This window comes from Bubalus bubalis, chromosome 22, assembly GCF_019923935.1.
Source record: "Bubalus bubalis isolate 160015118507 breed Murrah chromosome 22, NDDB_SH_1, whole genome shotgun sequence".
In the NCBI taxonomy this organism is placed as follows: domain Eukaryota; kingdom Metazoa; phylum Chordata; class Mammalia; order Artiodactyla; family Bovidae; genus Bubalus; species Bubalus bubalis.
Window position 1 is genome coordinate 12,686,552 of NC_059178.1, and position 27,165 is coordinate 12,713,716.

Consider the following 27,165-nt stretch of genomic DNA (forward strand, 5'->3'; position numbering starts at 1 on the left):
CCCATTAATGGCAATATTAAGCTTCGTCATTTGGTCAAGGTAATACCCACAAGATTTCTCTAGTGTATGGATACCTTTTCCTCTTCATGATACTCTGCTGCTGCTGCTACTGCTAAGTCGTTTCAATCATGTCCAACTCTGTGTGACCCTATAGACGGCAGGCTACCAGGCTCCCCTGTCCCTGGGATTCTCCAGGCAAGAACACTAGAGTGGGTTGCCTTTTCCTTCTCCAATGCATGAAAGTGAAAAGTGAAAGTGAAGTTGCTCAGTCATGTCTGACTCTTAGCGACCCCATGGACTGCAGCCCACCAGGCTCCTCCATCCATGGGATTTACCAAGCAAGAGTACTGGAGTGGGGTGCCATTGCTTCTCCACATGATACTCTACGATTGTGTAAATATCTTTACATAGATATTCATGTTTTTATATATGTAAACCTTTGTACTCAATGGTTTTCAAATACACCCATTTTCATGACATGTTTAATTACAGAAAACTTAGAAATTTCTATTTGGAAAGACTTGCTGCAAGCAATCTTTAAGATATTAAGTGGAAAAGTGTGATACTCATGATGGCATTTTAACTTTTCTCAATAAATATAAGAGCACCAGACTGAACAGAACCTGCCTTTTTCTCTTATTGAAGAACACTAATACCTTTATCAATAGTTCTAGAGAACAAGAATTTATTTTGCATTTGGACTAGTAGAAAGTTTTAATGGAAAAACACATAACTTTTCAAGATCTGTTTACTTCCTCCACTGTTGTATCTCACACTTAACACAATTAATTGCACGTTTTCTGATTTTTTTTTTTTTGTATTACAAAACATATTTGGCTGAAGTTCAGAGTGCCAACTTGTGATAAGACATGTTGGTTTTGGCTCACCTAATGAATTCCATTTTGATTTCTATTTGATTATGAGTAACTAGCTGTCAAACATAAATCGAGTTCTAATGCTCTAAGGTATTCATTATATATATGCATATAGAATGGTATCAGCTCTGTACTATCCTTGGAAGAATTAAGAAAATGGTCCTTTGAATCACTTTCTGTAGGCGCCATAGTTGATAAAGGCAAGCATCTAGTAATGACCCATTGCCTCACTTCTCCACCCACCTTTCTCTGCCAAAAAAAGCAAATAAATCTTCTAACTCAAGTCACCAAATACGTTACCTTTACCAAGGTTTCAACTACTTTATTTCTTCCACCAAGGAAGATTAATTTAGCATTCACCTCCTTTCCTGTTTTCTATAACATATGCCTTAGCTAACTCTTTTCCTACCCCCCACTTCTATGTTCCAAATGCCATAAGCCCTGGACAAAGAATACAGGCCTTGGGCTTCTGAGAATCAAGAGTTCAAACTTCAAATTCAGCAATTTTCTAGATTTGAGGCTTTGACAAATTACTTGGTTTCTCTGGGTCTAAGCTTCCTCATTTATAAAATAAGAAAGGAATAACTCCTACCTATTTCATGGGGTTGCAAAATGTCCCTTAATTTGGGTTTGTCTGATGTTGTATGAATTGTATGTTATTCTGTTTTACATAACAGTAATCTTGAGAAACCCATATGCAGGTCAGAAAGCAACAGTTAGCACTGGACATGGAACAACAGACTGGTTCCATATAGGAAAAGGAGTATGTCAAGGCTGTACATTGTCACCCTGCTTATTTAACTTATATGCAGAGTACATCATGAGAAACACTGGGCTGGAGGAAGCACAATCAAGATTGCCGGGAGAAATATCAATAACCTCAGATATGCAGATGACACCACCCTTATGGCAGAAAGTGAAGAGGAACTAAAAAGCCTCTTGATGAAAGTCAAAGAGGAGAGTAAAAAGTTGGCTTAAAGCTCAACATTCAGAAAACTAAGATCATGGCATCTGGTCCCATCACTTCATGGGAAATAAATGGGGAAACAGTGGAAACAGTGTTCAGACTTATTTTTGGGGGGCTCCAAAATCACTGCAGATGGTGATTGCAGCCATGAAATTAAAAGACGCTTACTCCTTGGAAGGAAAGTTATGACCAACCTAGATAGCATATTCCAAAGCACGGACATTACTTTGCCAACAAAGGTCCGTCTAGTCAAGGCTATGGTTTTTCCAGTGGTCATGTATGGATGTTAGAGTTGTACTGTGAAGAAAGCTGAGTACCGAAGAATTGATGCTTTTGAAGTGTGGTGTTGGAGAAGACTCTTGAGAGTCCCTTGGACTGCAAGGAGATCCAACCAGTCCATCCTAAAGGAGATCAGTCCTGGGTGTTCACTGGAAAGAATGATGGTAAAGCTGCAACTCCAGTACTTTGGCCACCTCATGCGAAGAGTTGACTCATTGGAAAAGACTCTGATGCTAGGAGGGATCGGGAGCAGGAGGAAAAGGGGAGGACAGAGTATGAGATGGCTGGATGGCATCACCGACTCGGGAGTTGGTGATGGACAGGGAGGCCTGGCATGCTGCGATTCATGGGGTCGCAAAGAGTCGGACACAACTGAGCGACTTAACTGAATTGAACTGAACTGAATCCCAAAGATGGTAGCTTTTATTTTACTATCATTCATCATCCAGAATATGGAGATGAAAAAAATATCATCAGGTATGTGAGAGGCTTTGATCTATTCGAAGTCCAAATTCCACTGACTATATACACCTGCTGTGAAAAACCAATATACATATTATCTAAAGTTTTTAAAGTGAATTTAAAGTTAGCAGCCTTGGAATTTGCATATTGAATTAACAAGGGTCAATTTCCTGGATTTGTTTAAATCAAAGCAACAGAAAAAAAGAATAAACCAGAGGGTCAAAGAACAGATGGTGAAGAAAGGAGAACAAAGGGAGCACAAAAGAGAAATGAAGGGATTTTCTGTAATGCTGGGCATGTTCTAATTACATTTTGAAAGCTGAGAGTAGTTTGGATTACAACAGTATAAGCACTTGTGAAACTCATCCAACTTGAAGATTCATACGTTTGACCACATGGTAATTCTGCCATAAAAGGACTGTAAGCATATACTCACCTTTAATGTGAGCCGAAGTATTCCTGACGTGTACTAAGGCTGACAAAGAAAAAAAAAAAAAGGAAAGGAAAGACGTGATGCAGCAAATACGGCGAAGTGTTAATACTTGTAGAATACGGGTGATGAATATACGGGTAGTTCACGTAGAAGTCTCTGCACTTTCCCTCAAGTTTCTAAGTTTTCATAATAAAAACGTCGGGTTAAAAAAAAAAAAAAAAAAAAAAAAACGAAAAACAAAATGAGAGGACCACGAACGCGTTGAACACCAGGATTTGGGGCGGGCGTTCCCAGACAGCTCACAGAACACCTCAGAGCCTCCCACCACAGCTTCCCAACCACCGAACTAAGCCCGAGGCAGCATGGCCCGCCTCCGAGCCCTGGCGCTGGGGGTTTGCCGCCCGCGTCGCCCCCTGCTCGCCCGGTCTCAGTCCGTTCTCAGAACACGCTCCATCACCTAGTTCCCAGAACTCAGATTGCGCAGTGGTCACGTCATCATCGACCAGGGCTTGCAGGGACCACCCTAACGTCACCCAAATCGTAGCCTAACTGCCTCCCCCTAACCTCCCAGCCCCCGGGTCCCTGGCCCCATTTCGCCTGACACGTTTTCATAATCCTCTCAGGCTCCGGGCCAGCGGCGCCATCAGCCATGGGGCCCGATCATATAAGGAAAATACTGCGGCCTCATCCGGGGGCTGCACCGTGGACCCGGGGGCGACCCTGTCCCCTACGCCACTCTCTACACCCCAAACCTGCCAACCCCCCTGCCCCGCTTCTCGCGCCCCGGCCTCTCGGGCGGGTCCAGCCGCCTCGGCTTCCCCCTGGGCCGCTCTGCGCAGCCGCCCACCCCGCCTGCCAGCGCGGCTCAGCCAATCCCCTCCCACTCCGTCTTCCGTGCCCACCCGACTTCCGGCCGGGCTCGGCCGCCCCAGACCTTCCTCAAACCCTGTCCGCCCTTTTGGCAGCCCGGTCACACCTTTGGCCCCCGGGTCACACGTTGAAGAGAATCCGGGAGTGCGGAGGAGGGGAGCCGCTAATTACCGTGGCGCGGGGAGGGGCTCCAAAGGCTAGGTTGGGCAGGGGGGAGTCAAAACATTCGATTTTGAAACAGAGGGAATCTCTAAAAACAGAGATGGGGGAAAGAATACGCTCACGAGGAACGTTTTCCAGCGGGGAGGCCTGTCTCCTCTCAAGGTTTTTGGCACCATTGGTTCCCACCCGGTGTGGCGCCAAGAGGGGCGACGCGGGGCCCAGAGGGGAGCGCTCAGACAGGCCCTCCAAAGTAGGGGAAAGGGCAGGGGCGTAGCCTCGCTGGCACCGCCCCGAGCACTTAAAGTCGGGCGTGGCGTGCTGGACCGCGGCGTCGCCGCCGAGGACCCGAACGCTGCCGCTCGCCTGCCCGCCGCCATGGCCCTGCTCCGAGGTGAGCGCCGCGGCCCCGCCTCTCGCGCCCCTTCGGGGGGCGGGGACAGGACATCGGGTGTCGGCGGGGAGTCGGGGTCTCTTTGGTTGTAAAAGGGGACTTGATTAAAAAAAAAAAAAGCCAATCCGGAAGCATTGTTTGAGTTTAGGAGAAACCATACGTGCGAGGCGAAAGGCATTGCCCACCACGGTTTTGCTTGCTCCTGACCTCGAAGGTCCTTTCCCTTCTCCGCGCGGTAGTGACCCTCCTAGTTAGAGGTCAGCTGTTGGCAAGACCGGGGCGGGGCCCCCTAAGCGCGAGGCGACCTGGGGCGGAGGGGTGCCTTTCAGACGAGCTGGCGGCTCTCGGACCTGGTCAGGGGTGGGCAAGGCTTAGAAGGAATGAAGATTCTCTTGGCGTCGTTGAGAAACCTCTGCCCGAATAACCTGCACCCGCCCCCTCTCCCCAGCCCCAATGCTTGATGGCGTTCTGTTGGAGAACCTGCTTAAGCCCTTTCCCTTCTCTTCTTTCTGACTCCAGAAAAGTGCCGTCCCAGAGTACATAAATTCTGCCGTTACTTTCTTTTTTTAAGTATGTAAATTCCCTTTTCATAGCAAATGGTCACAGTCAGTGGAATTTTCAAGACTATGACAACTTGTCTTTTGTGTCCTTAAAAGAACCTTCAAATGAGACTCATATATCAAGGCCTTGGGAAAGAAAACACTTGGTAGGATCTAAGAAGCGAGGTTCTGGTGGTCCAGGGCCCCAAGGGCTCTGTAAAGGTTTGATTCTGTACTGGTTTGATTCTGGATTCTAAAGAAAGCAGCCTGCTACCTAGAAGAATAATGCGGTCTAGTTTCCAGTCTGTCCCCATTTCCTCAGGACTGTGAATCTCCCTGTGTAGCAAGGAGAGTTTAAGACCACTTAAGAGTCTTATGGCAGAGATCTAGGCAACATCAAATGATGGTTTTGATTCGAGTGGGGGGCAGTGGGATTGGGGAAAGGGGGGAGGGATGGTTTGAGATAGATTTGGAGGTGGATTTGACACAACTTGGTGATCGGTTGGAGTGGCAGGTCTATGAGAAGGAAATGCCAAGAATGACTTCAGGTTTCTGGTTTGAAGAACTGAGTTCATGATAGTCCTTAGGGAGTGAGGAAAATGGGGGAAGGGATAGACTTGGAAGAGAATATTGAGGTGCTCAAGTGCAGATACCAGGTAGACAGTTGGTTAGGGGGATCTGGAGCTCTGACAAGCCAAAATGACATGTGAACAGTTCCGGTGGAAAATAGATATTCTGAGGCAAAAAGATTTGTCAGTGCTCTTTCCAACTGAATTTCATACAGTAGCATACTTATTTTTATTTTTTGACGGTGTATTCAGGAGACCCAAATTATTTAACAGCTGCATTGTCATGAGCTATCTTCCTTAAAAGGAAATCATAATTTTATTGATTTCTCTGTTTACTGTTTTATCAGTGATTCTTACCACTTTTAATACAAACTCCTTTGAAAATTTGATGAAAACTATGTAAGGAAAGAATGTGCATCAACACCTGCATGGAGGAAGTATGAAGTTTATCACTTTGGGACACCATTCACTATGATGTTAAAGTTAGTGATCATACTTTTATACGTTTCCCTGTTTTACAGTTGAGGACACTGATGTCCAGAAAGGTGGACTGGCTTATCTATAATGGTAGTTAGTGTTTTGGTTGTTATTGGTTAGTTAGAGGGCTTCCCTGCTGGCTCGGCAGTAAAGACACCACCTGCAATGCAGGAGGTGTGGGTTCAATCCCTGGGTCAGGAAGATCCCCTGGAGAAGGAGATGGCATCCCACTCTGGTATTCTTGCCTGGGAAATCCCATGGCCCGAGGAGTCTGGTGGGCTGTGGTCCATGGGATTGCTAGAGTTGGACACAACTTAGCGACAAAACCACCATCACCACCAGAATACAGATGAGCTCGTCTCTCAAGAAACATACTAAGTGCTTGCAGGACTATTGAGTAAGAGAGAAAGTTTGACTAATTCTTGTAAGGAAAAGGACACATTTAAATGGGAACAAAATTGACTTTGGTAAAGATTGTCATTAATCAGATTTCTATTTTCAAGTAGAACCAGTACCCAGGTTTTTTACTAGCACCCATCTGAGGACTTGGTTGGAAGGTTGCCCTCAACAAATAGTAATTCTCTTACTGTTCCTTAGCTTTGCTGGGAGTGTTTGTACAGCCTTGCAAAGCATGTTGGTGGGCTGCCAAATTAATCCTGCAACTGAGGCGGGTACAGAAGCAGCAGTTGTCCTTGCTAGCTTTGTATGCTGTCAGCAGTTGTTGTGATTAAATGGGTAAATATTTTCCTAACAATGTAATAGAAAAGAAGGCAGAATTCCTCTTTATTTTCTAGTGTTATTTTTTCCTCTATGGTCACATTTGCCACCTTGCCAGGCCCTTTTTTGACATTTCTGACTCATTATGCCTTGGATTAATCTGTCTTTTCACTGTCTTTAGTGGAAATCTTTAGCCCCTGAATTTCCAAAGTCTTTTAAAATACTTAGATGTTAGTTTGGTTAATGATTGTTAGGCTTTAGACCTTTTAACATGCACACAAAATTGACATCAGATCAGATATTAATAATTATTGCCATGGTATCCAGTTTATGAAATGGGGAAAAAATCGCACATACCAGATTTTTTTTTAATAATTTTTTAAAATGCTTAATAGCATTTTCCTCATTCAAAATCATTGTATTAGTTCAGTGTTAGCCTTACTCCTGCTAACTTTACAGTCTGGGAGCACCAAGGAAACAGATGTGATGTGAGGAAAGGGGAAATTCTTGCTTTTATTTTTGTTTTCACACACACACACACACACACTATTTTGTAGGTTTCTCATATTTTACCATTAGAACTTCCCACACGAAAATGCTTTCTTAGATTATGAAGTACAAGAAAGAAACCTATGAATGGAAATTTATGGAGAAGCAAAGGAAGTTTGCCTTCATTGTTTCTGAAAAGCCAGGGTTCATTCAAATCATTTCTGTGTATGTAATGTCATTTTTTCTGGTTTTTGAGATTTTCACATTCTCTTTAGTTTTGAGAAGTTTGGCAGTGTTGTACCAGGATGAGTGTGTGCGTGTGTTTTGCATGTATTCAATTTGGGGTTAACTGAGCTTAAATCTGTACATTTATCTTTTAGTTTTATAGAAAAGTTGAACACAAGGTACAGAGCATTCCCATACACTTAACTCATCCCACTCCATTATCCCCTATTATTAACAGCTTTCATTAATGTGGTATGTTTGTTACAGTTGATGAACCAATACTGGTACATTATTTTTAACTAAAGGTCATAGTTTACATTAAGTTTCATTTGTTGTGTTGTGTAGTCCTGTAGGTTTTGATAGATGTATAATGACATATATCTACCATTATAGTACCATAAAGAGTAGTTCTCCCAACCCCTGACAGCTGCTGGTCTTTTTACTGTCTCCATAATTTTGCCATTTCTAGGTGTTATATGCTGCTGCTGCTGCTAAGTCGCTTCAGTCATGTCTGACTCTGTGCGACCCCATAGACAGCAGCCTACCAGGTTCCCCTGTCCCTGGGATTCTCCAGGCAAGAACACTGGAGCGGGTTGCCATTTCCTTCTCCAGTGCATGAAAGTGAAAAGTGAAAGTGAAGTCGCTCAGTCCTGTCCGACTCTTTGCGACCCCGTGGACTGCAGCCTTCCAGGCTCCTCCATCCATGGGGTTTTCCAGGCAAGAGTTACCGGAGTGGGGTGCCATCACCTTCTCCGAGGTGTTATATAGTTGGAATCATATAGTGTGTCATCTTTTCAGATTGGCTTGTTTCACCAGCAGTATGAGTTTAAGTTTCTTTCATGTCTTTTCATGACTTGATACCTCATTTCTTTTTATTGCTGAATAATATTCCATTGTATGAATGTACCATAGCTTATCCATTCACCTACTGAAGAACATCTTGTCTGCTTCTAAGTTTTGGCAGTTATGAGTAAAGCTGCTATAGACATTTGTGTGCAGGTTTTTGTGTGGACATGTTTTCAACTCATTGGGGTAAATACAAAGGAGTGTGATTACTGGATCATGTGAGTAGCATATGTTTAGTTTTAGGTTTGGAAGAAACTACCACACTCTCTTCCAAAGTGGCTGTACCATTTTGCATTCCCAGAATCAGTGGGTGAACTTCTTTTGCTCCACATCATCACCAGTGTTTGGTGTTGGCAGTGTTTTGGATTTTAGTTGGGAGATGGAATCTCACAGTTGTTTTAATTTTCAGTTGCCTAATAACACGATGTCAAGCATTTTTTCATATGGTTATTTGACATTTGTATAGTATCTTTGATTAGCACATTTTTATGCATTTTTAGCTGGGTCATTAATTTCTTATTGAGTTTGAAGAGTTCTTTGTATATTTTAGATACACATATCTTTGTATATTTTAGATACACATACAATACTTATCTGATATCCTTTATCAGATAAGTATTTTGCAGGTATTCCCTCCCAGTCTGTGGCTTGTCTTTTTGTGCTTTTAATTGTGTCTTTTGAAGAGTAGAAGTTTTCAGTTTTAATAAAGTCCAAGTTTTTCTTTCTTGGATTGTGCTTTTGGTGTTGTATCTAAAAAAGTTATCACCAAGCCAAACCAGAAGTCCCCTAGGTTTTCTCCTTTGGTATCTTCTAGGAGTTCTGTAGATTTTGCATTTTATATGTAAGTGTATCCAGTTTGAGCTAATCTTTATGAAAAGCGTAAGGTCTGTCTACTTTGTTGTTGTTTGCATGCGAATGTTCAGTTGTTCCAGCACCACTTACTGAAAAGACTATGGTTTTTCCATTGACTTGCCTTTGACTTTGAGGTCAATTGCAGTAGACTTTGAGGTTCTACCCATGTTTTTTGTTTTTATTTTGTTTTTCCCAATATTTTTCCCTCTGTTCTTCAGAGTACATAATATCTGTTTATCTATTTCAGAGTCACTGACTCTTACTCCATTCACTTCCATTCTGCTACTGCACCCATTCAGTACACGTTTTATTTCAGGTATTTTTCCATTTTAGAATTTTCACTTTGGTTTTTTTCTTTAATCTTCTTTTTCTTTGTGGAGCTGTCTGAGCCCTTATTATGAACATATTTTTCTGTATATTTTGGAACATAGTTATGAGAGACTACTGCTTTAAAATCCTTGTCTACAAATTCTAACATCTGGGTCATGTTGAAGTCCATCTCTGTTAATTGTCTTTTATCTTAAGGATGAGTTGCACAGGCATACCTCATTTGCTTGTGAATTGCAGATACTGCAGATTTTTTTGTTTGTTTTTTACAAGTTGAAGGTTTGTGGCAGTCCTGCAGTCAAGCAAGTTATTTGTGCCATTCTTCCTACAACATTTTCTCCCAAAATGTATTACATTTTGATTCTCACAATGTTTCAAACCCTCCATCAGCAAAAATATTACAACTTACTGAAGGCTCAGATAATGGTTAGTATGTAAATTTTTTAGACATAATGTTGTTGCACACTTAATAGGCTGCAGTACAAATATAACTTTTACATTCATTGGAAAACCAAAAAATTCATGTGACTTGCTTTATTGCAGTAGTGTGGAACCAAACCTGTAATACCTCTGAGATATGTTTGTATCTTCTTGTTCCTATGTGGATTAATTTTGGATTGTGTGGTGGACAGTGCAGATGAACCATGGTAGAGACTGAATTCTGCTACTTTCCAAAAAGTATTGACTTATTTATTGTTAACTATTCATTTTTGTAGACATTTAATTTGGCTGAACTCAAACTGCTTTCCTCATAGCTCAGTTGGTAAAGAATCTGCCTGCAATGCAGAAGACCCTGGTTTGATTCCTGGGTCAGGAAGATCCACTGGAGAAGAGATAGGCTACCCACTCCAGTATTCTTGGGCTTCCCTTGTAACTCAGCTGGTAAAGAATCCACCTGCAATGCCGGAGACCTGGGTTAGAACCCTGAGTTGGGAAGATCTCCTGGAGAAGGGAAAGGCTACCCACTCCAGTATTCTGGCCTGGAGAATTCCATGGACTGTATAGTCTCTGGGATCACAAGAAATCGGACACAATGAGTGACTTTCACTTTCTTCAAACTGCAAACTCTGTCTGCCCTGTAGAGGGCAGCAGCTCAAAGCTAACTTTAATTCATTTCGCCTTAGTGGAGGTACATGTAGTTGGCCCCACAGGTACATGATTAAGGATTCAGCTGGATATTTGGGCTCCCCACTGTGGTCCTTTACTTTCACAAACCCCCCTCAGTTCCCTGTAGCTGTGATTGCTGCAAACTCAGTTTTCTTATTCTTCAAGCCAGCAAGACTGAGTTTTTTAATTCTAGCCATTCTATTCAGTGTAGAATGCTGGCCTTCAAGTTAACAACTATAAGCAACTTGAACATTCACCATGTGCTATTCCCTTTTTCCATATCTACGCTTCACTTGCCTATTTTTGTTCATTTTCTGGGCACTTGAGGAAGCCATTCTTCTCTGTCGTCAGTGTCTACTGGAGTTGGCCAAATAGGAGCATACTAGGCGATGACCAGAGATAGGACTGTACCAAAATTAGGAAGAAAGCAAGCAAAGGGGAAAGAAAAATGAAATAAACACTGATATGAAAAAAGGCTGAGACTGTCAATCAAGGAGGATTAGAGGACATTTATGGGAAGGCATGGGCTTCCCTGGTGGCTCAGTGCTACAGAACTCGCCTGCCAATGCAGGAAACAAGGGTTTGGTCCCTAGGTCTGTAACAGCCCCTGGAAGAGGAAATGGCATCCCACTCCAGTATGCTTACCTGAAATCCCCATGGAGAGAGGAACCTGGCTGGCTACAGTCTATGGGGTCACAAAGAGTTGGACATGACTTAGTAACTGAGCACGCAGACGGGAAGGTACAGTGCCACAGAATAACCCATCTATCAGAGGAAAACATTTGTAATGCGCTAAGCTAATATTTTGCTTCCCTGGTGGCTCAGTCGGTAAAGAGTCTGCCTTCAGTGTGAGAGACGGGTTCAATCCCTGGGTCGGGAAGATCCTGTGGAGAAGGAAATTGCAAACACTCTTGCCTAGAGAGTTCCATGGACAGAGGAGCCTGATGGGCTGCAGTCCATGGGATCGCAAAGAGCTGGACATGACTGAGTGACACTTTCACTTTAAACTAATATTTATGGCCTTTTGTAAATATCTGAATATTTTATCTTTTAGACTGTAAATTTCTCAAAGTAGAAATCAAAGAAAAAGCTGGAATTTTTTTTAGGATAGGTTTAGTTTGTTCTATCAAAAGAGATCCCTAACATAAAGGAGAATTGTGTATCTGGGCACAAACCCATTGTTAAAAAGTCTCATAGTTTCTTGGCAAGATGTGGAAATGTGTGCTCAGATTGTCTTTGAGAGAATTTAGCCTATGTAAAGCATAAAGCCTGAAGTCTATCATATAGTAAGTACCCCCGATATGTTGACTATAATATTTACCTTGCAGAGTTGTTTGGGAAGATTAGATATTATATGACAAGTGACGAGATGTCTACTGCCTAATAAATGTTAATGTGATGAAGCAGCTGTTAACTGATGTTGTTCCCCAGAATACAGGCTTTGCATTTTTGCGTTTTGCTACTCTAGTGGGTGCCACTCACATCCTAGTCCTTGTAGATTTGTTAAACGTGACTTGTTTTTTCCTTTGGTGGCACTAGAGTGCCTTGAGAAGGGGCAGTTTGTATCTGTCTATACAGGGACACCAATTGAACCAATAGTGATACTGCAAATTTGTAGTCTTTGTATTAATAGATGTATAGATAATTCCTCTGTATCCTTTGTGGTTAGGTCAAATGTAGGAAACTTTGTTATACTCTGACAAACATTAAAATAGGGATATTAGTGAACGACAGTGTCTTTAGAAAAAAACAGCCAGAATTAAAGAATTATTGAAAGGATACTTTTTACGTACTTCAGAAAAGAGACTTTAGGTCTGGGGAATTTTACATGTTAGCTGACATCAGGTACTGGAGGGGCTACCCATGATAACAGCATATCTATTTTGCCTGTTTTATTCTAAGAGTAACAAATAATAGTTCCAGTTATTTGAAGTTTGCAATCTGAGTCATCCTCTGACTCTAGAAGCAGTGACATATATAATACAAATTCAAAGCAGCATATGTTCTAGAAGCTATATAAATTGAGTTTGGGATGCATTTGGATAGAACTGGGATTGGTGGATGGAAGATTTGGTAAGCCAAGCCAGTTCAGTATGAGAAAAAAATCATTAGTTTCTATTGCCCGTTCATGGTAACACTGCTTCACACAACAGAGCATGCCTTTAGCACAAGTTAGAGAGGACCTTTCATCAGAAATAGTCTGGAGGGCATTCATGGTGTGACTGCTTGGCCTTCAGGCACCTTTAGATGGGAGATTCTTTGATTCTGTGACTAAGCAATATATTTCAGCAAATAGAAGCATTTCCATTTTAAACAAATCATCAGCAAATAATCAGTTTATAAAAATGTCCAGCCAACATGGATTTGCATTTGCATCATAGCCTGCCGAGCAGTTCTTGGTGCCACATGCAGGTATTGATCAAAATGATAACCCTTAGGACTGCTTGTGTGTGTGTGAGACCCATGCTATGTATTAAGTGACAGAGATTTTCAGTCATTTAATTGAAAATTGTGCTTTATAGTAAAGTTCACAGAGAATTATTTAAAGCATGTTAGGGATGCTGACGAATCTTTACTTGCTTATAAATTCTCCTTGCAATAGGTGTGTTTATTGTTGCTGCTAAGCGGACCCCCTTTGGAGCCTATGGAGGTCTTCTGAAAGACTTCACACCTACTGACATGGCTGAGTTTGCTGCCAGGGCTGCCTTGTCTGCTGGCAAAGTCTCACCTGAAGCTGTTGACAGTGTCATCGTAGGCAATGTCATGCAGGTTAGTAGGGCAGAAGGGAAGTGTTCACTCCTACTGCTTTCTTTTATCAGTTTCTAAAAATAATTCCTTTAACATGTCATAATGGTGTACTAGTTAATAATAGTTAAAGGTATTCATAATTTAAGCAATTCCCTGACTCCGGAAGCAGTGGCATATATAATTCAAAGGAGCATATGTTTGGAAAGTACATATCTGTCTGAGACTTGGGATATATTTCATTGTTTCTTAAATAACAGATTAATTTCCTTGATTTACTTGAAGTAAATTGGTTCTCTCTGTGTGCCACCTGGGGAGAATAGCAAGACTAAGCAATGCAATACGTCGTTTATAATTTCTTACACACAGTAGAAGCTTGGTCAATGTTTGTTGTGGGAAATGAGAAGCTCTTTTACCCTCTACCTTGCTATATATGGCGTACAAAATAGATCATTCATTTGCAGTAATTGAAAGCTGAATATGCCTTCAAAGTGCAGTCAAGATATGGGGGTGCTCTCACTCTTCCCACACCTCATTGATGGGATGGAGGCCCTACATTTAGTGCTTTGCCACCACCAGTGCGTGTGTGCTAAGTCCCTTCAGTCATGTCTGACTGTGCAACCCTATGGACTATATAGCCCACCAGGCTCCTCTGTCCATGGGATTCTCCAGTCAAGAATACTGGAGCGGGTTGCCATGCCCTCCTCCAGGGGATCTTCCCAACCTAGGGATTGAACCTGCATCTTAACATCTCCTGCATTGGCGGGTGGGTTCTTTACCGCTAGCCACCTGGGAAGTCCTGCCACTGACAGTACTAGAGCCCCAGTCGCTGTTCATCTGGCTTATGAGGCGTTTCCAGACTGGGTGAGACGCCTTGAGACTACTGCCACCTCCTCCACTGCATGCTTTCAGCTCTTAGAGCTAGGAGAAGGCTCAGAGAGAGGTGCACAATTGTCCCCTGTGAATAATACTGCTTTGAACATCATGTACAAGTTTCTGTGCAGACACAGGTTTTCATTTCCCTTGGGTGTATGCCTGAGTGTAAATGCTAGGTTATATGTTAGCTCTACATTTAGTTGTTTCAAAGCTTTCAGATTGCTTTCCAAAGCAGCTGAACATTTTACATTCCCGTCTACAGGGTATGAAGGTTCCACTTTCTCCACATTCTTGTCAACACTTGTTATTGTGTGTCTTTTTTTTTAGTTACTGTAGCCATGCTAGTGAATGTGAAGTAGTATCTCACTGTGGTTTTAATTTGCCTTTCCCTGATGATTGATGATACTGAACATAATTTCATGAGCTTGTGTCCATTGCTATATCTTCTTGAAAGTGAAAGTGAAAGTCACTCAGTGGTGTCTGACTCTTTGTGACCCCATGTACTGTACAGTCCCTGGAATTCTCCAGGCCAGAATACTGGAGAGGGTAGCTATATTCCCTTCTCCAGGGGATCTTCCCAACCCAGGGATCAAACCCAGGTCTCTCACATTACAGGTGGATTCTTTACCAGCTTAGCCACAAGGGAAGCCCAAGAATACCGGAGTGGGTAATCTATCCCTTCTCCAGTGGATCTTCCCGACCTGGGAACCAAACTGGGGTCTCCTGCATTGCAGGCGGATTTTTGGAGAATGTCTAATTAATATCCTTTTCCCACTTTTTAATTAAGTTATTTGTCTTTTCATTATTGATTCATAAGTATTGTTTTTATATCCTAGATACAAGTCCCTTAACAGATAACATGATCTGCAAATATTTTTCTATAGTTGATTATCTTTTTATTTCTTAATTATATCCTCTAAGAGTATGAAAATTTTGAATTTTGATGAAGCCCAATTTTGGTTGTTATTGCTCAGGCTTTTGGTGTCATTATCTAAGAATCTATTTCCAAATCTAAGGTTGTGAAGATTTATTCCTATGTTTTCTTCTAAGTTTTAGCTCATACATTTAGGTCTTTGGTTTATTTTTATTTAATTTTTATATATGTTTTGAGGTACAGGTTCAAATTCATTCTTTTGCTTATGACTATCCAGTTGTTCTAGCATCATTTGAAAAGACTCTTCTTTCTCCCATTGGATGGTCTTGGCACTGTTATTGAAAATCAGCTGACCATAGACACGTGATTTTATTTTTTGACTCCACATTCTATTGCACTTATCTGTATGTCTATCCTTTATGTCAGTTCCACACTGTCTTGATTATCTTGATTATCATTGCTTCATAGTAAGTTTAGAAATCAAGAAATGTGAGTCTCCTCCTCAGTTTTTCTTTTCAAAGTTGTTTTGGCTATTCTGGGTCTCCTGCAATCCTAAAATATGAATTTTAGAATCTGTTTATCCATTTCTTCAAAGAAGTCAGCTACAATTCTGATAGGATTGTTTTGAATCTGTAGGTCAGTTGGCGGAGTATTGCCATCTCAACAGTATTAGTAAATTTTCTGAACTGTGAACATGGCATGTTTTTTGTATAAATCCTCTTTAATTTTTACAACAATGTCTTACAGTTTTCAGAATATAAATTTTGCACTTCTTTTATAAATTTATTCCTAAGTATTTTTTTCTTTTACATACTACTGTGAATGAAATTGTTTTCTTATTTAATTTTCAGATTGTTCATAGCAAGTGTATAGAAATGCAGTTGATTTTAAGAAAAAAGAAATACAGTTGATCTTTATATATTAATCTTATATCCTGAAACCTTGCAGAACTCATTTATTACTTCTAATGGTTTTCCAGTTGATTACTTAGGATTTTTTATATATAACATCATGTCATCTGAGAGCAGAGATAATTTTGCTTCTCCCTCTCCAATCTGTATTTCTTTTACTTTTGTATTTATTTTTCTTGCTTCATTACTCTGTCTAGAACCTCTGATGTTGAATAAAAGTGACAAAAAATGGATGTTGCTCTCTTTTTCCTGAAACTGTGGGGGAAAGCCTCTGGTCTTTCAGCATTAAGTATGGTGTTATGTGGATTTTTGTAGATTTCCTTTATCAGATTGAGGAAATTCTTTTTCTGTTCCTAGATTGTTTAGTGTTTTTATCATGAAAAGTTGTTAGATTTCTGTCAGTTGCTTTTTCTATGTCAACTGAGATAATCGTATGATTTTTGGTTTTTATTCTGTTGATACAATGTGATATATTAATTGCTTTCAGTTGATGAAACAACCTTACATTTCTCGATGACCCTTGCACTGATCATAATGTATAATTCTTTTTCTAAATTGCTGAATTCTGTTTGCTAGTATTTTGTTGAAGATTTTTATATCCATATTCATAAGAGATATTAATCAGTAATTTTTGTGATATCTTTGTCTGATTTTTTAACAGTATAATTTTGGCTTCAGGCTGAGTTGGGAAGTGATCCTTTTCTATTCTTTAGGAACAGTTTGTGAATTATTGGTATCTTCTTTAAATGTTTGGTAGAATTCAGTAATGAAGCCCATCTGGCTTTGTTTGTGAGTAGTGTTTTGTACTAATTAATTCAGTCTTCACCCCAAGAAAAAGAAATGCAAAAAGGCAAAATGGTTGTCTGAGGAGGCCTTGCAAACAGCTATGAAAAGAAGAGAAGCTAAAGGCAAAGGAGAAAAGGAAAGATATACCCATTTGAATGGAGAGTTCCAGAGAATAGCAAGAAGAGATAAGAAAGCCTTCCTCAGTGATCAATGCAAAGAAATAGAGGAAAACAATAGAATGGGAAAGACTAGAGATCTCTTCAAGAAAATTAGAAATACCAAGGGAACAACATTTCATGCAAAGATGGGCACAATAAAGGACAGAAATGGTATGGACCTAACAGAAGCAGAAGATATTAAGAAGAGGTGGCAAGAATACACAGAAGAACTATACAAAAAAGATCTTCATAACCCAGATAATCACGATGGTGTGATCACTCACCTAGAGCCAGACATCCTGGACTGTGAAGTCAAGTGGGCCTTAGGAAGCATCACTATGAACAAAGCTAGTGGAGATGATGGAATTCCAGTTGAGCTATTTCAAATCCTAAAAGATGACGCTGCACTCAATATGCCAGCAAAAGAAAGTGCTGCACTCAATATGCCAGCAAGTTTGGAAAACTCAGCAGTGGCCACAGGACTGGAAAAGGTCAGTTTTCATTCCAATCCCAAAGAAAGGCAATGCCAAAGAATGCTCAAACTACCACACAATTGTACTCATCTCACATGCTAGCAAGTGAAAGTGAAAGTCGCTCAGTCATGTCCGACTCTTTGCAACCCCATAGACTATACAGTCCATGGAATTCTCCAGGCCAGAATACTAGAATGGGTAGCCTTTCCCTTCTCCAGAGGATCTTCCCAACCCAGGGATCGAACCCAGGTCCCCTGCATTACAGGCAAATTCTTTACCAGCTGAGCCACAAGGGAAGCCGACATGCTAGCAAAATATGCTCAAAATTCTCAAGTTGGGCTTCAACAGTACGTGAACCATGAACTTCCAGATGTTCAAGCTGGATTTAGAAAAGGCAGAGGAACCAGAGATCAAATTGCCAGCATCTGCTGAATCATCGAAAAAGCAAGAGAGTTCCAGAAAAACATCTGCTTTATTGACTATGCCAAAGCCTTTGACTGTGTGGATCACAATAAGCTGTGGAAAATTCTGAAAGAGATGGGAATACCAGACCACCTGACCTGCCTCCTGAAAAATTTGTATGCAGGTCAAGAAGCAACAGTTAGAACTAGACATGGAACAACAGACTGGTTCCAAATCAGGAAAGGAGTACTTCAAGGCTGTATATTGTCATCCTGCTTATTTAACTTCTATGCAGAGTATATCATGAGAAATGCTGGACTGGATGAAGCACAAGCTGGAATCAAGATTGTGGGGAGAAATATCAATAACCTCAGATATGCAGAATGACACCACATTTATGGCAGAAAGCAAAGAAGAACTAAAGAACTCTTGATGAAAGAGGAGAGTGAAAAAGTTGGCTTAAAACTCAACATTCAGAAAACTAAGATCGTGGCATCTGGTCCCCTCACTTCATGGCAAATAGATGGGGAAACAGTGGAAACAGTGCCAGACTTTATTTTTGGGGGCTCCAAAATCACTGCAGATGGTGATTGCGGCCATGAAATTAAAAGACACTTGCTCCTTGGAAGAAAAGTTATGACCAACCTAGACAGCTTATTAAAAAGCAGAGACATTACTTTGCCAACAAAGGTCCGTCTAGTCAAGGCTATGGTTTTTCCAGTAGTCATGTGTGGATGTGAGAGTTGTACTATGATGAAAGCTGAGCATCAAAGAATTGACACTTTTGAACTATGGTATTGGAGAAGACTCTTGAGAGTCCCTTGGACTGCGAGGAATTCCAACCAGTCCATCCTAAAGGAAATCAGTCCTGAATATTCATTGGAAGGACTGATGTTGACGCTGAAACTCCAGTACTTTGGCCACCTGATGTGAAGAACTGACTCATTTAAAAAGACCCTGATGCTGGGAAAGGTTGAAGGTAGGAGGAGAAGGGGATGACAGAAGATGAGATGGTTGGATGGCATCACTGACTCAATGGACATGAGTTTGAGTAAACTCTGGGAATTGGGAGGCCTGGCATGCTGCAGTCCATGGGGTTGCAAAGAGTCAGACACAACTGAGAACTGAACTGAACTGAACTGAACTCACTTGTTACAGTTCTATTCTGATTGTTCATTTTTCCTTGACTTGGTTTTGGAAGTTTATTTCTTTCAAGGCATTTTTCCTTTTCACCTAAGTAATTTATTGGGCTTCCTAGGTGGCACTAGGGTTAAAGAACTTGCTTGCCTGTGCAAAAGACTTAAGAGACGTGGGTTTGATCCCTGGGTTGGGAAGATCCCCTGGAGGAGGGCATGGCAGTCCACTCCAGTATTCTTGTGTGGAGAATCCCCATGGACACAGGAACCTGGCAGGCTATAGTCCATAGAGTGACAAAGAGTCGGACACCACTGAAGTGATTTAATATGCATGCATATAATTTATTGGCACACAAATGTTCATGGTAGTTAGTTCTCAATATTCACACTAGTTATGTTTTGTATAGTTTGTCTGTTTTGTATATTCAGCACATAGAATATGCTGAATTAGCAACTGCTGAACAACTGTTCCCAGTGAAATGACAGTTCCTGTGAGCCTCCAGCCACAACGTATTTAACGGATCAAAAAATAACCTTGTTTTATGTGTGTTTCTATGTTAATAAAGCTTCCCTGGTTATTACAGTGTGCAGCCAAGGTTGCGAACCACAGTCTCAGATGCATCCTTTGGTAAAGCACATACTACTTTGAGACAGCCTATTACATTTTTAAACAACTCTGATTGTTATAAAATTCTGTATTCTCCTGAAGATTTAATATAAGAATTTCTCATACTTAGTTTGTTTAAAAACCAGTCAACCAAATTACAGTTTATATTCAAATCATTCACACTTATTGTATAAAATATGTTATACCTGTATGTATTATGTCATACCTTAGAGCCAAATTGTTTATAATTTTTTAAAGATTGTGGACATTTTAGTATATTTTGTCCTTCTTCTTGATTTCCTAGATTTATAGAGGCAATTCTTTTTCTTTTCCTTCTGTTCCAGAGTTCTTCAAATGCTATATACTTGGCAAGACATGTTGGTTTACGTGTGGGAATCCCAAAAGAGACCCCAGCTATCACTATTAACAGGCTCTGTGGCTCTGGTTTCCAGTCCATTGTGAGTGGATGTCAGGTAAGAGCAGCATTGACAGAATGTGGTCCACTGGAGAAGGGAATGGCAAACCACTTCAGTATTCTTGCCTTGAGAACCCCATGGACAGTATGAAAAGGCAAAATGATAGGATACTGTAAGAGGAACTCCCCAGGTCTGTAGGTGCCCAATATGCTACTGGAGATCAGTGGAGAAATAACTCCAGAAAGAATGAAGGGATGGAGCCAAAGCAAAAACAATACCTACTTGTGGATGTGACTGGTAATAGAAGCAAGGTCCAATGCTGTAAGGAGCAATATTGTATAGGAACCTGGAATGTTAGGTCCATGAATCAAGGCAAATTGGAAGTGGTCAAACAGGAAATGGCTAGAGTGAATGTCAACATTCTAGGAATCAGCGAACTAAAATGGACTGGAATGGGTGATTTTAACTCAGATGACCATTATATCTACTACTACGGGCAAGAATCCCTTAGAAGCAATGGAGTAGCCATCATGGTCAACAAAAGAGTCCGAAATGCAGTACTTGAATGCAATCTCAAAAACAACAAAATGATCTCTGTTTGTTTCCAAGGCAAACCATTCAGTATCACAGTAATCTAAGTCTATGCCCCAACCAGTAACGCTGAAGAAGCTGAAGTTGAACGGTTCTATGAAGACCTACAAGATGTTTTAGAACTAACACCCAAAAAAGATGTCCTTTTCATTATAGGGGACTGGAATGCAAAAGTAGGAAGTCAAGAAACATCTGGAGTAACAGGCAAATTTGGCCTTGGAATACGGAATGAAGCAGGGCAAAGGCTAATAGAGTTTTGCCGAGAGAACGCACTGGTCATAGCAAACACCCTCTTCCAACAACACAAGAGAAGACTCTACACATGGACATCACCAGATGGTCAACACCGAAATCAGATTGATTATATTCTTTGCAGCCAAAGATGGAGAAGCTCTATACAGTCAGCAAAAACAAGACCGGGAGCTGACTGTGGCTCAGATCATGAACTCCTTATTACTAAATTCAGACTTAAATTGAAGAAAGTAGGGAAAACCACTAGACCATTCAGGTATGACCTAAATAAAATCCCTTATGATTATACAGTGGAAGTGAGAAATAGATTTAAGGGACTAAATCTGATACATAGAGTGCCTAATGAACTATGGACTGAGGTTCGTGACATTGTACACAAGACAGGAATCAAGACCATCCCCATGAAAAAGAAATGCAAAAAAGCAAAATGGCTGTCTGGGGAGGCCTTACAAATAGCTGTGAAAAGAAGAGAAGCGAAAAGCAAAGGAGAAAAGGAAAAATACACTCATTTGAATGCAGAGTTCCAAAGAATAGCAAGAAGAGATAAGAAAGCCTTCCTCAGTGACCAGTGCAAAGAAATAGAGGAAAACAACAGAATGGGTAAGACTAGAGATCTCTTCAAGAAAATTAGAGATACCAAGGGAACATTTCATGCAAAGATGGGCTCGATAAAGGACAGAAATGGTATGGACCTAACAGAAGCAGAAGATATTAAGAAGAGGTGGCAAGAATACACAGAAGAACTGTACAAAAAGGATCTTCATGACCCAGATAATTATGATGGTGTGATCACTCACCTAGAGCCAGACATCCTGGAATGTGAGGTCAAGTGGGCCTTAGAAAGCATCACTACAAACAAAGCTTATGGAGGTGATGGAATTCCAGTTGAGCTATTCCAAATCCTGAAAGATGATGCTGTGTAAGTGCTGCACTCAATATGCCAGCAAATTTGGAAAACTCAGCAGTGGCCACAGGACTGGAAAAGGACTGGAAAAGGTTCATTCCAATCCCAAAGAAAGGCAATGCCAAAGAATGCTCAAACTACCGCACAATTGCACTCATCTCACACGCTACTAAAGTAATGCTCAAAATTCTCCAAGCCAGGCTTCAGCAATATGTGAACCGTGAACTTCCAGATGTTCAAGCTTGTTTTAGAAAAGGCAGAGGAACCAGAGATCAAATTGCCAACATCCGATGGATCATGGAAAAAGCAAGAGAGTTCCAGAAAAACATCTATTTCTGCTTTATTGACTATGCCAAAGCCTTTGACTGTGTGGATCACAATAAACTGTGGAAAATTCTGCAAGAGATGGGAATACCAGACCACCTGACCGGCCTCTTGAGAAATTTGTATGCAGGTCAGGAAGCAACAGTTAGAACTGGACATGGAACAACAGACTGGTTCCAAATAGGAAAAGGAGCACATCAAGGCTGTATATTGTCACCCTGTTTATTTAACTCATATGCAGAGTACATCATGAGAAACGCTGGGCTGGAAGAAGCACAACCTGGACTCAAGATTGCCGGGAGAAATATCAATAACCTCAGATAATGCAGATGACACCACCCTTATGGCAGAAAGTGAAGAGGAACTAAAAAGCCTCTTGATGAAAAAGTTGGCTTAAAGCTCAACATTCAGAAAATGAAGATCATGGCATCTGGTCCCATCACTTCATGGGAAATAGATTTATTTTTTTTTATTATATTTATATAGTTTATTTTTTGGGGCTCCAAAATCACTGCAGATGGTGACTGCAGCCATGAAATTAAAAGACGCTTACTCCTTGGAAGGAAAGTTATGACCAACCTAGATAGCATATTCAAAAGCAGAGACATTACTTTGCCAACAAAAGTTTGTCTAGTCAAGGCTATGGTTTTTCCTGTGGTCACGTATGGATGTGAGAGTTGGACTGTGAAGAAAGCTGAGCACCAAAGAATTGATGCTTTTGAAGTGTGGTGTTGGAGAAGACTCTTGAGAGTCCCATGGACTACAAGGAGATCCAACCAGTCCATTCTAAAGGAGATTGGTCCTGGGTGTTCTTTGGAGGGAATGATGCTAAAGCTGAAACTCCAGTACTTTGGCCACCTCATGTGAAGAGTTGACTCATTGGAAAAGACTCTGATGCTGGGAGGGATTGGGGGCAGGAGGAGAAGGGGACGACAGAGGATGAGATGGCTGGATGGCATCACTGACTCGATGGACATGAGTCTGGGAAAACTCCGGGAGTTGGTGATGGACCTGGAGGCCTGGCGTGCTGCAATTCATGGGGTCACAAAGAGTCAAACACGACTGAGCGACTGAACTGAACTGAGAGGAAATGCCTCACTTCAGTGTAACATCATGTTTTTAATTTTATAGTATTTATGAAGAGAGGTCAATATTTGATTTTTCTTGGAAAAATATTCATAGAAAGAAAATCATTTTTTGGATATATACATTATGAGCATGCAAGAAAATCATTTCATAAAAGCTAGTGATGAACCCTGGAAACACCATGCTAAATGGTATAAGCCAGTCACTAAAGGACAAATACTGTCTGAGTCCACTTATATGAGGTCCCTAGATTGGTCAGATTCATAGAGACAGAAAGTAAAATGGGGATTGCTGGGGCCAGTGGGGAAGAGAAAATGGGAAGTTAGTCTTTAATGGATACAGGGTTTCATTTTGGAAGCTGATAAGACTTCTGGAAGTAATGGTAGTTGGTTGCATAACATTGTGAATGTGCTTAATGACTTGCGCAGCTAGAGTTGATTAGAATGGTAAGTTTTATGCTATGTGTATTTTATCACAGTTTTTAAAAAGCTAGTCATGACTCATTTTTATTGAGTGCTTCCTATGTGCCAGACATAGATTTACATTCAGTGTCTCACATAATCATCACAATAGTCCTATGAGGCAAGAACTGTTATTCCCATTTTATAGGCAAGGAAATTGATTATTAAAGGCATTAAGTTTACTAAGTTGTAGTGGCAGAATCTGATGCCAGGTCTACAAGAGTTCCAGGTAAGGCAGTTCAAAACAGTGAATAAAGACTATAAGGTAAGGAAGGGAGTTGGAGAATTTAGATGATGATATGAAATGTATTTTATTATAAAGGTACTGAATAATACTGTTGGTCAAAGGACAAACTAGTATCTCTTCGAGGGATAGTTGAGCAAATAGATTTCCTCCCTTGAGCATAGGAAAAGGGACACAGTAAAATTTAATTTGTCAATGTCTTTATGTTTTCAAAGTCTTCATCTTTTATTACAAAATAAAATGAAAGATAAAACATATTGTAATGAACAAGTTACTTTCACATTTATTTATTTCTGTTACAACATATGTACCCTGATTTTCCTAGCAATCATTTTAAACATTGGGCTCCTGGAGGATTGTTATTTGGGGTTTTTCTGAGAAATGCAAATAGTGGGAAAAATTGGAGTAAACAGATTCCTGTTTATGACTACCATAGGTTAACATAGTTTTTATAAAGCTGGTCTACTTCAAGTCCATTGATTAATGGGATAGATTTTACTTTTGCCTTTTTAATGGCTTATTCTTTTATCTGCTGGCAATCTGTACATTTATACTATAATATCTCTGCTAGTTTTCAAGATGTGTATTGAGTTAAGAATTACCATTCTTTGTCAAAATGTAGGTAGGATTTGTTACTTCTGCATAAATGATTGAGAAGTCTGCTAGCTTTTTTCCTCCTTGTATCTTGGGAATGAATATTTTACATTCGCTTTGAAATCACTTTTATTTCCCTTTGAGACACTGTAATGTGAACATTTGACTGTAAGAAGGGCACTTATTAGCTTCGCTGTTGGTTTACTGCTTAATACATATTTCCGTCACAATAAAAGGATTTTGGTGGTGTTGTTTGTTTGTTTTTAAATAGGAAATTTGTTCTAGAGACTCTGAAGTTGTCCTGTGTGGAGGAACTGAAAGCATGAGCCAGGCTCCCTACTGTGTCAGAAATATTCGTTTTGGAACTAAGCTTGGATCAGAGCTCAAGGTTGGAATCATTAAAATTTTTAAGAATTATTTCTATGCTATTATACTGTAATTTTAATAATACCATTTTGGGGCAGAGAAAAAAACTTAAACCAGTTCTGTTAATAGGGAGTTGGCAAGATATGAATTATTTGAAATCTGTAAACTATTTCATAGTTGTTGATTTTGACATTTTAACTCACATAAAATCTGACTTTATCTCAGCACACGTCTGCTAGTGTAATTAACACTTGGGGAGATGAAGCAAGGGAAGTAATGGATTAAACAGATGGGTAAAGATTGAATTAATCTCTCTACTGAACAACTGGTAAGCCAAATAATTAAATCTTTGCCATAATTAATGGAAATTTTATTTCTGGAGCAATCTCCATCAAATAGATTTCTTCTTTACCAAAGAAAACATTCTCTTGAAATAGGTTATAGTGTCCCAAGTCAGTCAGATAAACAACAGTCCTTTATGAACCGCCTGAGTAGTACTGTTAAGAGTGATAGTGTGCTGTCCTTTTTGCATCAAAGGGCCAATGACATTGTATGTTCTTAGGCTTTCCCAGTCATAATCTTTGATTTATCCTGTCCACCCTGTTTCTCACCTGGCCTTTTTGAAAGTTGAACTGAATAACACTTAAATAATATGAGATAATATGTAAGATTCCTAATACATTTGAGAAAACCTTTGGAAAGACAGGTCAACAACTCAAAGGGTGACAAGGCAGTCTAGAAGAAACAGGTGGGGCCCATTTATCAGAGACTAACTAATTGGATAACAAAACCCAGCCTATCCCGGGCTTTTTTAGTCTCACAGTAACTGGTAGAACCTGCTATTGCTGCCACTGGAGGTGTGGGATGGAAAAAAGAGTACAGCTATACTCTTTCTGAGGGTGTTCATAACTGCCTTACAGAGGTGGCTACAGGGAAACGTTGCATGAGAACTGAAGTTTCTTACGAAATGGAACCTTGAGGGTTTAAGCTTTGATTGTAGGATGACTTCCTACATTCTTACCCTGCACATTTAGCACTGTTGGTCCTCCTTAGAGCCCTGTGTTTAGAGCAGAGAATGTGTGCATTTTATTATGGTGTTTTTATTTTTTATTTTTTAATTAATTTATTTTAATTGGAGGCTAATTACTTTACAGTATTGTAGTGGTTTTTGCCAAACATTGATATGAATCAGCCACAGGCATACATGTGTTCCCCATCCAGAATCCCCCTCCCACCTCCCTCCCCGTCCCATCCCCCAGAGTCATCCCAGGGCACCAGCCCTGAGCACCCTGTCTCATGCATCAAACCTGGACCGGCGATCTGCTTCACATATGATAATATACATGTTTCAATACTATTCTCTCAAATCATCCCACCCTCACCTTCTCCCACAGAGTCCAAAAGACTGTTCTTTACATCTGTGTTTCTTTGGCTGTCTCGCATATAGGGTCATCGTTACCATCTTTCTTTTTTTTTTTTTTTTAAATTTTACTTTATTTTTAAACTTTACAATATTGTATTAGTTTTGCCAAACATCGAAATGAATCCGCCACAGGTATACCTGTGCTCCCCATCCTGAACCCTCCTCCCTCCTCCCTCCCCATACCCTCCCTCTGGGTCATCCCAGTGCACCAGCCCCAAGCATCCAGTATTGTGCATCGAACCTGGACTGGCGACTTGTTTCATACATGATATTTTACATGTTTCAATGCCATTCTCCCAAATCTCCCCACCCTTTCCCTCTCCCACAGAGTCCATAAGACTGTTCTATACATCAGTGTCTCTTTTGCTGTCTCGTACACAGGGTTATTGTTACCATCTTTCTAAATTCCATATATATGCGTTAGTATACTGTATTGGTGTTTGTCTTTCTGGCTTACTTCACTTTGTATAATAGGTTCCAGTTTCATCCACCTCATTAGAACTGATTCAAATGCGTTCTTTTTAATGGCTGAGTAATACTACATTGTGTGTATGTACCACAGCTTTCTTATCCATTCATCTGCTGATGGACATCTAGGTTGCTTCCATGTCCTGGCTATTATAAACAGTGCTGCGATGAACACTGGGTACACGTGTCTCTTTCAATTCTGGTTTCCTCAGTGTGTATGCCCAGTAGTGGGATTTCTGGGTCATATGGCAGTTCTCTTTCCAGTTTTTTAAGGAATCTCTACACTGTTCTCCATAGTGGCTGTACTAGTTTGCATTCCCACCAACAGTGTAAGAGGGCTCCTTTTTCTCCATACCCTCTCCAGCATTAATTGTTCGTAGACTTGTTGATAGCAGCCATTCTGACTGGATTGAGATGATACCTCATTGTGGTTTTGATTTACATTTCTCTGATAATGAGTGATGTTGAGTATCTTTTCATG

General features: G+C 40.6%; 1 protein-coding gene, 1 long non-coding RNA gene and 2 other non-coding genes across 5 annotated transcripts in view; 1 reads left to right on the forward strand and 3 right to left on the reverse strand.

The window, feature by feature from the left end:
• The window catches only part of LOC123331220, a 28,804-nt gene extending 24,820 nt beyond the window's left edge, over positions 1 to 3,984 (reverse strand). Inside the window, exon 1 of the long non-coding RNA XR_006547756.2 lies at positions 3,020 to 3,984. This is a non-coding gene — a long non-coding RNA (uncharacterized LOC123331220). The remainder of the gene's footprint in view (positions 1 to 3,019) is intronic.
• On the reverse strand, positions 3,439 to 3,521 carry LOC112581495. Its single transcript, XR_003106074.1, has one exon. It is a non-coding gene; the product is annotated as a small Cajal body-specific RNA 18 (non-coding RNA).
• Positions 3,589 to 3,731, reverse strand: LOC112581496. Its single transcript, XR_003106075.2, has one exon. It is a non-coding gene; the product is annotated as a small Cajal body-specific RNA 17 (non-coding RNA).
• Positions 3,985 to 4,278: 294 nt separating the features above from the next.
• Positions 4,279 to 27,165, forward strand: part of ACAA2 (acetyl-CoA acyltransferase 2) — a 35,016-nt gene continuing 12,129 nt past the window's right edge. Inside the window, 4 exon segments of one of the 2 annotated variants that reach the window (NM_001290970.1) lie at positions 4,424 to 4,439; positions 13,190 to 13,356; positions 19,900 to 20,028; positions 24,699 to 24,815. In NM_001290970.1, the coding sequence (NP_001277899.1) occupies positions 4,424 to 4,439; positions 13,190 to 13,356; positions 19,900 to 20,028; positions 24,699 to 24,815 (429 nt within the window). 2 annotated transcript variants of the gene reach the window in all.